The sequence below is a fragment of the Eretmochelys imbricata genome, chromosome 1 (genome assembly GCF_965152235.1).
Source record: "Eretmochelys imbricata isolate rEreImb1 chromosome 1, rEreImb1.hap1, whole genome shotgun sequence".
NCBI lineage: Eukaryota > Metazoa > Chordata > Testudines > Cheloniidae > Eretmochelys > Eretmochelys imbricata.
Window position 1 is genome coordinate 293,629,532 of NC_135572.1, and position 12,972 is coordinate 293,642,503.

The 12,972-nt window shown below is 43.1% G+C and overlaps 1 protein-coding gene across 1 annotated transcript in view; it reads left to right on the top strand.

The window, feature by feature from the left end:
- The window catches only part of PTPRB (protein tyrosine phosphatase receptor type B), a 104,958-nt gene that overhangs the window by 41,956 nt on the left and 50,030 nt on the right, over positions 1-12,972 (top strand). Inside the window, exons 5-9 of the mRNA XM_077807743.1 lie at positions 639-917; positions 1,295-1,552; positions 2,443-2,706; positions 4,227-4,496; positions 8,545-8,805. Of these exons, the coding sequence (XP_077663869.1) occupies positions 639-917; positions 1,295-1,552; positions 2,443-2,706; positions 4,227-4,496; positions 8,545-8,805 (1,332 nt within the window). The remainder of the gene's footprint in view (positions 1-638; positions 918-1,294; positions 1,553-2,442; positions 2,707-4,226; positions 4,497-8,544; positions 8,806-12,972) is intronic.

Here is a 12,972-nt window from a genome sequence, read left to right on the forward strand (position 1 = left end):
AGGACAATACTTCTGGTATTGGAGACCCTTCCAGTAGAAGAGTGGATATGTATTGTCAGAAGGTGCTTATTCTGATTGAAGACAATAGCAAAAACTAAAACACTATCATAATTAAAATTGTACTTTTATCTTGAAGAACTTTAAATATACACACTTTTGTGTCCAACTTAACTGCCGGGGAATGCTGAAATATGTTGTGCATTTATTTGTGGTGTTGGTATTGTGCATCCAACTAAAAAACCCTCATAATCTGGCATAAGCACCTGAAAGTTAGTCACTGATGCTCTAATATTTATAGACTACATTATCCTGAGTCATTATGACTGCAGGGCTGTTTCTAATATAGTGATGCTATAGGTTTATTGTCAACAGATTTTGAAACTCTTTATTTACACACACTGAAGCATGTGCTTTTCTATAGTATACATATATCTGGGTTCTCCAGGGCCAATTTATAGGAAGATTAGTTGTGTTTTCAGAGAACATGGTGTTTGGAAATGGAATAAAGAAAAATTTTCAATAAAGATTTGCAGTGGAATGATGAAAAACTGGAAATTGTTGGAGTTGATTGAGCTAACCTGTAAAACTCTTCTAAAACCTAACTAAATTAATATTTTTGCTGTTATTTGTAATTACAGATCCCTTACCACCAGCTAAATTTGAAATTAATAAGGAAAAAATTACTTCCACAAGCTTGCAGGTCTCGTGGAGTCCATCCTCAGGAAAGGTGGACTGGTATGAGCTACAATTATCTGATCATAATAATAAAAAGATACAGAATGTCTCAATACAAGGAGGTATTTCAAGAAGAGAAGAGACCTTTTCCAGTCTAACCCCTGGGAGCAAATACAATGTTATCATCACTGCAGTTGCTGGAAATAAAAGCACCCCAGCAATTCACATCAGCGGATCTACTGGTGAGACCTGTTTTATGTGTAGTGCATCTAAATAAGGCTACTGAGCATTTTTACACACATTTTGAGGTTATGCATTTCAAAAAGGGTATAGATATGCATTTCTCCTAGATAGCAAGTTATGCATGTAATCAGTCTTCATTAACCTAACATGGTTCAGGTTGGTTATAAATAGAGGTAAACAAAGAATTTCTAATTAATTTTAAGAGACCTCTTCTAAGTATGAAGAAATGTTGGCAGGTCCAATTTGGCCATCAATTTTGGTTTTGCTTTTGGCAAACCCTAAACACTCAAAATCTTTGCAAAGTTGAACAGTTCAATCTTGGTCAGATAGTGAAGAAAACCATTACCTGTAAAACATATGTTTTTTATTTCATCAGTGCCATCCCCAGTGCAAAACATTCAGATCAGTGTCAAGACAGACACTATCCACGTTTCATGGCTACCTGGCTCTGGTTATGTGGATCGATACAGGCTGCTATTACTGGATAAAGAAGGACCAGTTCGTGAGATCAACCATGAGGAACGCTTACTCTCCTACACTTTTCTTGGACTTACAGCAGGTCACCTGTATAATCTCACTATCATAGCTGAAGCTGCAGGACTAGAGAGCTACAACTTTAAACTGGTTAGGACAGGTAATGATATCATAAATAACGCATAGGAAAACTCTGAGGCTGCAATACAGCGAATTTCAAAATAAGAAGTGTAATTGTTTGGTCTGGCCTAAACGGAACACTATGGTTCATAATTCTGCCCTCTGTGTGGCAGAGCTCCAGCTGACCCCAATTGAATGTTGCATGCCTGAATCTAGGCAGCATACAGCCCCATTCTTTCATAGCATTGTATGGGGTTTAACTTAATTATCTGAGTTGCAGAGTTTAGTGGTTTTCTGAGAAGTTGGAGGTAATATTTCTGTAGATTATTTTTGGGGGGTTAGAAATCCTGACTTTGAGACTCACTGAAAACTCCTGTTGACTTCACTGGGAATTATGCACATGGCATGACAGTAGATGGTGACCCACTATTTAAATCTGCATGGAATAGCATAGGTCAAAGCGGTCACTTTAGAAAAACAAAACAGGAAGAAAAGAACCTTCGTAACTTTTGATACGTTTAAGAACAGCCCTCGCAGAAAACAAGGTAAGAGTTGTTGGTTTGCTTTTCTTCTGGTGAAATGTCAAAATACAAAGAATCATATTTTGATCCCACTTACACTGGTGTCAATCAGGAATAACTCCAGTCAAACTACAGCTTTTGTTGTGCTAACACCTTTCTGGCTTTCAATAACCTTGAGCAGCGCGTGCCATTATAAGCCTTTACATTTAACATGCACAATCAATGAAAATAAGGAGGTGACTCGTGTATTTGATCATCCAGTGATGTTACAGTAAGCAATGTTAGTAGAGCCACTTTGGGTATAAATGGTCTTAAATATAGGTTTAAAAAATCAAACTACATGCCATGTACATGTTGTGTACTCTGTGGGTGAAATATTTTGTTTTCTTTTTCGTTATTTTTTTTTTAGCCCCAGCAGAAGTCTCAGCTTTGATGGTGACGAATGATGGCAGCTTGGATACATTAAAAGTTACATGGAAAAGACCTCTAGGAAACCTAGATTTCTACAATATCACTCTGTCTCATCTTGGATCCATTAAGGAAATCAAAACTTTACAGCCCCAGGTCACAGAGGCTCAGTTTGACAAGTTGATTCCAGGAAGTCTTTATCAGGTCACTGTCAGCACAATCAGTGGTGAATTATTCACTGATAAGATGGCAACTGGCAGGACAGGTAAGTCTTGTGCATCAGTAAGAACATTTGTAATCAAAGCCTCTTTGATCTATCCCATTGAATACACTGCCATGTAGAAGATCATGTTGGAAGAGAAGCAGATTTGGTTGCTAGGCAATAGGAGGTTGCTGAGATTTGGTTGTTGGGTATAGTGTGCAGGTGCTGGCTGGTGTTGGTGGCCTGTGATGTACAGGAGGTCAGAATAGATTATCTAGTGGTCCCTTCTGGCCTTAAACTCTATGATTCTGTGAGGCAAAAATTGTTGGGCTGATCTTACTGTACTTCTTACAGTACTCCTTACTGCTTACAGCAACCTTGCAGCCAGTAGTCAAAGCTACAGTGCTGACCTGTCAGAAAGAAGTGGTGGTATATGCTGTAGATAGAAATCAGCATAGGTTGAGCCTGTAGCAAAACTATTCAGCGCCTGTACATTCCGTAATTTTTGCCTAATTTTATTATTTTGAACACAATCCAGAGAGAGAGATAAAACAGGGCTACAGTAAATGGAAGTGTGCATGTAAGGTACTGTGCAATTATTTAAAACTATCAACAAAGTATAACAACATTGCCCCTCTATGGTCATATATCTGTGGATAGAAGAACACTCACAAGTCAGACATGTTCAAGTCTTCGGTCTCAATCACAACGGTTCTAGAGTTCGTTTATATATATTGGAACGGAGTCATCAATATTAAGATCCCAAGCATTTGATATGCTATGAAATTTGGTTGTAAGCAAGATCCTGGTTCTAGGCATAGCTCATTAAATCTAAGCCATTTTGACTGCCCACAGCACTGACTAAGGCACATGACAGTCTTTGTGGTGTTGGGTTATTTATTTATTTTAGGTGTATAGCTATTTTTCATCTTATCTGATTGATCAAACTGAAAAGACTGCCAAAGTTCTGCCCACTCACATACTACTGTTAACCATGAGTCCACGTTACCTCCATCCTACACCTCTTGGCAGTTGGTAGAATTTAGATTGGAAAAGTTTTCAAGTGGGTGAAAAGTACATGCAGGACATCCAAAAATTGTTAATAGAGTCCATCTGAGTTAAACAACTACAGAGAACAGCAGGAAAAATAACTTAAAATGCTGCGAGTTTCATTCTGAAAATGCATAAGGTTTTTGCTAACCTCTGATTTAGGGTTCAGCATTTCTGATGTCAGTAACTGACAAACAGTGAGTTCTTTGTGTGGGAGAGGGTAAATTTCTCACTCAGATGAGTACTACACTTTGTCAAAACACATTTTGGCCCAAATTTTTAAAGGTATTTAGGCATTGCTGCATTCAGTGTTGCAATGCCTAACTGACTTAGGACCATAAATCTCATTTTCAAAAGTGATTTAAACTCTTAAGAATCTAATTCCCATTGACAGGTGAAAAATCTGGGGCTTGATTTTACTATAACTGATCAAAGCACTTCGGCAATGTCTGAGCTGTGAGCCAGGTTTCATTGCTGTCCAGTTATATTTCCCCAGAAAAAACACAAATTACTCACCTGTTTCTGTATTTCAGTTCCTCAGAAAGTTTCAGAGCTGAAAGCTAGCAGTGGTGGTTTGCTGAGGTCTCTGACAGTGAGCTGGCTGCCCCCTGCTGGAGACTGGGAGAGATACTACATTATGTTGTTCAACCTCTCCACTGTGCTGCTGAACACTACATTAAAGAAAGACAGAAGAGAATATGTCATCCAGGATATACGACTCATCCCAGGAAGACAATATGAGGTGGCAGTCATAGTGGAGAGTGGAGGCTTACAGAACACTGCTCGCTGCAAAGGCAGAACAGGTCAGCAATCTCATTATACTGATAGCATGAAACTTCAAAACTTTCAAGTTGGCTATTTTTAGTAGCTGGAAAAAAAATAAAATAAGTGGTATGTATTATACTGATTCACTAGGAAAACGCTTTCACATGAGCATAGATAACTATTTTAATTCAAAACATTTGTAGTCATCTTCATAATAACTGTAAATGAAAGAGCAAATTCCTAGACTCTTATTATTTGTTTGTTTGCTTAATTTATTATTGGCCCAAATCCTGAATTCGTCATTCAGATTTTGCTCAGGAGTTCTATCCCTTTGATTAGCCACAATTTGATATTTAAAATAGTGACTCTTCTCTTTAAAAGAGATGGGACCAAATTCAGTGGTGGTGTGAAGAGTGTTATAAATTGCACTTCAAATTTCAGGTGGTCAGAAAAAAAAGGTAAGAGGTAAAGCAGAGTGATTTGGTCTGGTTTTGCATTCATTCAGGCATGAGAGACCTGATCAGCATCTCACACCACTTTTACACTGGGATAACTCCATTGACTTCCAGGAAGTAACTCCAGTTTTACCTTGCACATGAAAGCAGAATCAGACCCATGAGATGTAACTGAGTGATGTACACATTAAGACAGTGGTCCATCCTGTGGTGTGTAAACGGCTGTATGTGAGAGTATGTGCCAGACTTTGTTCATCATAAATCTAACTCTCCTGACATCAGTGGAGATAATCTGCATTTGCACTGGTATAACTGAGATCAGAATAGTCTAAGGGCATATCAGGCTGAAGAAGAGAGGAGTACCTCATTTTCAAAATACACTTATACGCATCCTATAGTGGTGTAAATGATGAAAGGGTGCCTAATTTTATCTAAGGATGTCTCATGGGTTTTAGTTAGAGTAGCCTCTTCTCTGCCCTAAGATCCACCTGCATCACAGAAGCTGTCTTTTCTCGGATAAGTGTGCTAGATATAGGAACAAAGGGGCAGGTGGCTCACTATAAGGAAGCAGCTAAGGGCAATGAACAACACTGCAGATGCAAGTGTCCACCAGCTCAGCAGGCTGCATGAGAACATGATGAAAACAAAAAGCAGGTGGGTGTGAGCACAGAAATAGCACAGAAAATACCAGCCTCTGCACACCACAGATGGTAGTAACAAATATATAGATTAGTTAGTGGCCCTCTTGGGAATCAAATGCTTGCAGCTTGCATCAGAAACAGGTGCGGCATTACCCATCTATCAGAACCAAGGCCTGATACAAGGTTTCCAAGAGTTCAGTGCTGCTTTTTTTTTGACTGATGTTCCTGGAGACACATCCGACATTCTTATAATGAGTGTGATATTGCCATTCCTGCAGTGGATGTTTCTGTGAGCAATGTGTGGGCTGGCTTCCCTGTCAGCCCTACTAGCTAGCTACAATCACTGATTTGAACTAGGCTGGTTCAGGAGTAAGGATTGCACCTCCAGTCTATGTGCTCCAGCAAGCATATACAATGGGTCAATTCTACTCTGTTACATCAGTGCAAATCCAGAGTAAGTGCAGTGAGTTTTATGGTGTTACTCTGGAGTCGCAGAATGGAATAAGTCAAATCAGAATTTGGTTTCTGAGTCTTAATTGACACTTGTTTTATGTGTAATAGGTAGGATTTTACTCTGTACCTGAAAATTAGTGTAATGGACACACTGAGAGGGGCATGAGGGAGTGTGTAACGGGAAAAGCAATCAACAGAAGGGTGTAAGATAAGGCAGGGTGTGCCTGATTGAGTGCTTTTCCTGCTACACCCTCACTTTCACTTCCTGGGTGTATAAACTGCACTCATTTTGCATAGCCACAGTATGCCAGATCAGTGCACGTTATATTAATTTAGCATTCACCACCGTTTTCTGGCCAATTTAACTCAGCAAACCAGATTCTGATCTCACACCGATGAAAATCCAGAGTAATTTAAGTCAAAGGCATTCTGATTCTGATTTCTCTTTCTCTGGTGCAAACCTGCAGTAACTCCTTTGAACTCAATGGATTAACACTGGTATAAATTCAAAGTAACAGAGACCAGAATCTGGCCCATAAGCTCAAATTCAATTATGAATGCCTAGCACCTAGGGCCACACAGAGGTTTTGGGGCACCTGAGGCAAAATCTGAAGCAGAGGCCCCCTCCCACATCCTTCCAAAATAAATTACCACTAAAGAGACAGCCCCCAAGGAGGAGTGGGGGCTTGGAGAGCGAGCCTGAATTCCACATACCCCACAGAGGTGGCTCAGCTCCTGTCCCAGGGGGCTGGGCCCAGCTGCCTGCTCCAGGCATTGCAACCTCACGTGTGAGGTCACACATCACTCAGGTTTGGCCCTCCGCTCCTCCATTCTGACCGAGGGGCTGCAAGGCCATATTTCAGTGAGTAGTGCCGCAACCCTGCATGCCAGATTGCAATGCCACTCAGTTTGGGAGCCCTCTCAAATAGGGGACCCGTGGCAAATGGCCCCTTTTGGCTCCCCACCAAGGGCCGCCCTGCCAGCACCCTCCTCCCCACACACATCAATGTACCAATACACACTCGGGGCCAAATTCTGCTCCTATATACCACGATAAATTCAGAGTCACTCCATTAACTTCAGTAGAATTACTCCAGAAGTACAGCAGAATAAACAGAATGTGGCCCCAGACATGTAACTGACATGACCAGTGGTGAACTGGAGCCCGTTCACACCGGTTTGCACCAGTTCGTACGTGAGGGACAACAGGTTCTAAAAGGGCTTCTAAATTTAACAACCAGCCATAAGTGGTGCCTTAGGTGCTGACTCTGTGGGTGCTCCGGGGCTGAAGCACCCACGGGGAAAATTTGGTGGGTGCAGAGCCCCCACTGGCAGCTCCCCGCCCCGCGCCATGCCCCAGCTCACCTCCGCTCCGCCTCCTCCCCTGAATGTGCCACCCCATCCTGCCTCTCCGCCCCCTCCACCCCCTGCCTGGCTTCCCATGAATCAGCTGTTCACGCAGGAAGCCGGGGAGGGCTGAGAAGCAAGTGGCATCTTCGCGCTCAGGCCCAAGGAGGCGGAGCGGAGGGGAGCTGGGGCGGGGGGGGGGTCATGAGGAGGGCCTCCCGCGCCGCAGCAGGTAACCCGGGGGGCACGCAGGGGAACCACTCACTGCCCCAGCTCACCTCCACCTCCCTGGGCCTGAGCGCAAAGCCGCTGCCTGCTTCTCAGCCTTCCCAGGCTTCCCGCGCGAACAGCTGATTCGCAGGAAACCGGGATTCGGGGGGCGGAGAAGCAGGGTGGGCCGGTGCGTTCAGGGGAGGAGGCGGCGCAGAGGTGAGCTGGGGCTGGGCGCGGGGCGGGGCGGGCAGCTGCTTGTGGGGGCTCTGCACCCACCAAATTTTCCCCATGGGGGCTCCAGCCCCGGAGCACCCACAGAGTCAGCGCCTAAGGCACCACTTTTGATGTGATCAGTGGGGGGAGCAGCCGCTCCCCCTGTTCCCGCCCTTGCTATGCTACCCCGCCCCTAGGAGCCAGAGGGACCTGCCGGATGCTTCCCGGGAGCCGCCCCAGGTAAGCACCTCCGGGACTCCCCACTCTGGCTCTTAGGGGTGGGCACCCACTACGGTGGTCCACAAGACCCACCTGCCCGGTTCTGGGGGCAGTCAGGGGATAGGAGACGGGGGTGGATGGGTCCCGGGGGGCGGGGGGCTTCAAGGAACACGGGGAGTTGGATGGGGCAGGAGTCCCGGGGGCGGGGGCAGGCCACGACCCCCTCGTGAGGTGAGGAAGGGAACCGGTTGTTACGATTTTGGCAGCTCATCACTGGACATGACTGTTTGTCACAGCTACATTTTGCCCTATATCTATTTTCTAGTATAATTGTTTTATGTCCCTGTTTGTAGCCCCTGACCATCGCAGCGTTATTTTGTGAGATTTACTCCCCAGCCTCAGGCAAAACCATTCCCCATGAGTAGTAAAATTTCTGTTACTCTCTTATTGCTAGCCTAGCTCCCGACAGCAGCGCGGTCAAGATGTGGCATGTGTGTCCATTGCAAAGTCCTTTGCTCATTGCTATACTCATGTTCTTCCCTTAGCTCCACAGCCTGTTCTTCAGCTCCGGGTAAAGCATGCTAATGAATCTTCACTTAGTGTCATGTGGATGACCCCTGTTGCAGAATGGGACAGTTATGTGGTTTCACTGGGAGACAGGGATCTTACCGTCATAAACAAGGCTCTTGTGAAAGAAGCTAAAGAATACACTTTCAGTGGTCTGGTACCTGGACGGAAATACACAGCTACAGTCACTAGCATTAGTGGGGATTTAAGCAACTGGACTTCAGTAGAGGGAAGAACAGGTAACACACTGTCAATCCACTTCTAATCCCAACTTCTGGTAGCCAGCAATAATGACGTGTTGCTTTCTTTGTACTGAATTATATTAAAGCAGTGTCCAGATGTCAACACCCTTGAACTTGTGTACATTTTCTTAATAGAAATGCTACATTTCTAAATCTCTTGTGTGTCTTGCAATATATCTCAGAACATCCAGTCTCTTTTTCTGCCATTTTCCATGGCTTTCTAAAATGGATATGTAGTTCCTGATGGAAAATGGTATCTAAAATGTTTCTGTAATGTCTGGTCAATCTACATAGGATGAGGATAATAAGTCCTGTTTTTACTTAATATCTTGGGGAACGTTAGCTTCCTGATTTGTTCCTCAACAGATGGACCATTTGGGGGGAAAAATGGGAAAGAATTGTTTGAAGGGGGACATTTCAAAGTTAGCAGACACAAAACGGAGGTGACCTTCAAAACATATTTTGAATCCTGCTGCCTTTTTGATGAAAAAAACCCCAGCTGCAACACGACCAAAATTGAAGTGACTGTTGGGGGTGCTTTTGTAAAAACCAAAACCACTACTTTTTTCTGCCTGTGTCTAAGTTTAAATCCGACCTATTTCTTTGCTATGCCTGCCTGATGCATTCTTTTGAGCAGGCAAGGCCTTAAAAGTGGGAATTCCTTTAGACATAGCACAGGATAAAAACATAGTGTGAGTGCAGTTAGTCTAGTTGTAGGCCCATAAGACTGAGCATGTCCTTTTATAAAGCTTAATAAAGTTTTATCCTTCCTTCCAAGGTGCAGAAGTCTTGACTTCAGCCTCCATTACTCAATTTTGTGATTTAAATGGCTAGGATTTAATTTCCTTCTGTTTCAGGCCCCTTCTCCTAGAAAAGGGTGTAGTGTCACAGTGCACTAATTGTGAATTCATGTGTGTGGACAAATCAGGCAGGAGTAATACACATTAGGCATTAAATTATAACTTGTAATGAGCAAACTCAAAAAGGTTGGAAGCTAGGTTTGGATGAGCGTCCCAGACCTCAGATTATCTGAACCTTATTTCAACTACCAGAACCTATTAGATTCATAGATATTAAGGTCAGAAGGGACACTATGATCATCTAGTCTGACCTCCTGCACAATGCAGGCCACAGAATCTCACCCACCCACTCCTGCAAAAAACCTCTCACCTATGTCTGAGCTATTGAAGTCCTCAAATCATGGTTTAAAGACGTCAAGGTGCAGAGAATCCTCCAGCAAGTGACCCGTGCCCCATGCTACAGAGGAAGGCAAAAAACCCCCAGGGCCTCTTCCAATCTGCCCTGGAGGAAAATTCCTTCCCGACCCCAAATATAGCGATCAGCTGAACCCTGAGCATGTCGGAAAGATTCACCAGCCAGTTACCCAGGAAAGAATTCTCTGTAGTAACTCAGATCCCACCCCATCTAACATCCCATCACAGGCCATTGGGCCTATTTCCCATGAATAGTTAAAGATCAATTAATTGCCAAAATTATGTTATCCCATCATACCATCTCCTCCATAAACTTATCGAGTTTAATCTTGAAGCCAGATATGTCTTTTGCCCCCACTGCTTCCCTTGGAAGGCTATTCCAGAACTTCACTCCTCTGATGGTTAGAAACCTTCATCTAATTTCAAGTCTAAACTACCCGATGGCCAGTTTATATCCATTTGTTCTTGTGTCCACATTGCTACTGAGCTTAAATAATTCCTCTTCCTCCCTGGTATTTATCCCTCTGATATATTTATAGAGAGCAATCATATCTCCCCTCAACCTTCTTTTGGTTAGGCTAAACAAGCCAAGCTCCTTGAGTCTCCTTTCATAAGACAGGTTTTCCATTCCTCGGATCATCCTAGTAGCCCTTCTCTTTACCTGTTCCAGTTTGAATTCATCATTCTTAAACATGGGAAACCAGAACTGCACACAGTATTCCAGTTGAGGTCTCACCAGTGCCTTGTATAACGGTACTAACACCTCCTTATCTCTACTGGAAATACCTCGCCTGATGCATCCCAAGACTGCATTAGCTTTTTTCACGGCCACATCACATTGGCAGCTCATAGTCATCCTGTGGTCAACCAATACTCCAAGGTCCTTCTCCTCCTCCGTTACTTCTAATTGATGCGTCCCCAGCTTATAATTAAAATTCTTGTTATTAATCTCTAAATGCATGGCCTTGCACTTCTCACTATTAAATTTCATCTTATTACTATTACTCCAGTTTACAAGGTCATCCAGATCCTTCTGTATGATATCCCGATCCTTCTCTAAATTGGCAATACCTCCCAGCTTTGTATCATCCGCAAACTTTATTAGCACACTCCCACTTTTTGTGCCGAGGTCAGTAATAAAAAGATTAAATAAGATTGGTCCCAAAACCGATCCCTGAGGAACTCCACTGGTAACTTCTCTCCAGTCTGACAGTTCACCTTTCAGTATGACCTGCTGTAGTCTCCCTTTTAAACAATTTCTTATCCACCTTTCAATTTTCATATTGATCCTCATCTTTTCCAATTTAACTAACAATTCCCCATGTGGCAAAGTATCAAACACCTTACTGAAATCTAGGTAAATTAGATCCACTGCGTTTCCTTTGTCTAAAAAAATGTGTTACTTTCTCAAAGAGGGAGATCAAGTTGGTTTGGCACGATCTACCTTTCGTAAAACCATGTTGTATTTTGTCCCATTTACCATTGACCGCAATGTCCTTAACTGCTTTCTCCTTCAAAATTTTTTCCAAGACCTTGCATACTACAGATGTCAAACTAACGTGCCTGTAGTTACCCGGATCACGTTTTTTTCCTTTCTTAAATATAGGAACTATGTTAGCAGTTCTCCAATCATACGGTACAACCCCTGAGTTTACAGATTCATTAAAAATTCTTGCTAATGGGCTTGCAATTTCATGTGCCAATTCCTTTAATATTCTTGGATGAAGATTATCTGGGCCCCCCAATTTAGTCCCATTAAGATGTTCGAGTTTGGCTTCTACCTCAGATATGGTAATATCTACCTCCATATCCTCATTCCCATTTGTCATCCTACCATTATCCCTAAGAACCTCATTAGCCTATTAGAGACTGAGGCAAAGTGTTTGTTTAGATATTGGGCCATGCCTAAATTATCCTTAACCTCCACTCCATCATCAGTGTTTAGCGGTCCCACTTCTTTCTTTGTTTTCTTCTTATTTATATGGCTATAGAACCTTTTACTATTGGTTTTAATTCCCTTTGCAAGGTCCAACTCTACTGGACTTTTAGCCTTTCTCACTCTATCCCTACATGTTCTGACCTCAATAAGGTAGCTTTCCTTGCTGATCCCTTCCATCTTCCACTCCCTGTATGCTTTCTGCTTTTTCTTAATCACCTCTCTGAGATGCTTGCTCATCCAGCTTGGTCTACAACTCCTGCCTATGAATTTTCCCCCCTTTCTTGGGACGCAGGCTTCCGATAGCTTCTGCAGCTTTGACTTGAAGTAATCCCAGGCCTCCTCCGCCTTTAGAGCCACAAGTTCTTCAGTCCAATCCACTCCCCTAACTAATTTCCTTAATTTTTGAAAGTCAGTCTTTTTGGAATCAAAAACCCTAGTCGCAGATTTATTTTTGTTTATCCTTCCATTCAATTTGAACTGAATTAGCTCATGATCGCTTAAACCTAGGCTGTCCCCTACAACCGTTTCTTCTATGAGGTCCTCACTACTCACCAAAAACAAGGTGGTCACATCCCTTTGGGATTTTCCATGATGATGATGATGATATTTTTGGACTGACTGGAAGTAGGAAATACTGGAAGACCTGTGAGAAAGCCTGTATCTGTGAGACTCCCAGCTACAGCTGGCAAACCTTTTGCTGTGGGTGGTGGTGTTTTGGTGTGGTTTGTGTTTCCCAGATTAACAGGATTTAGGTGGGAAGGCTATGACAGATACAGAGGCAGATACATGGGAGTGACCCATGTAGCGGAAGACACAATGAAGATAACCGGATGTGGAAGCTGCGGTATGTACATGATCCTGGAGGGGGTACCTGGAAAGAGTTTTATCTGCATGAAGTGCCATCTGATAGAGCTGATGGAAGAAAAGATACGAGGATTGGAGAGGCAGGTGGAAAGTCTGGTCGAGTTTAGAAGGGGGTCCGAGTGGATTATGCAAAAACATGAGGTAGCT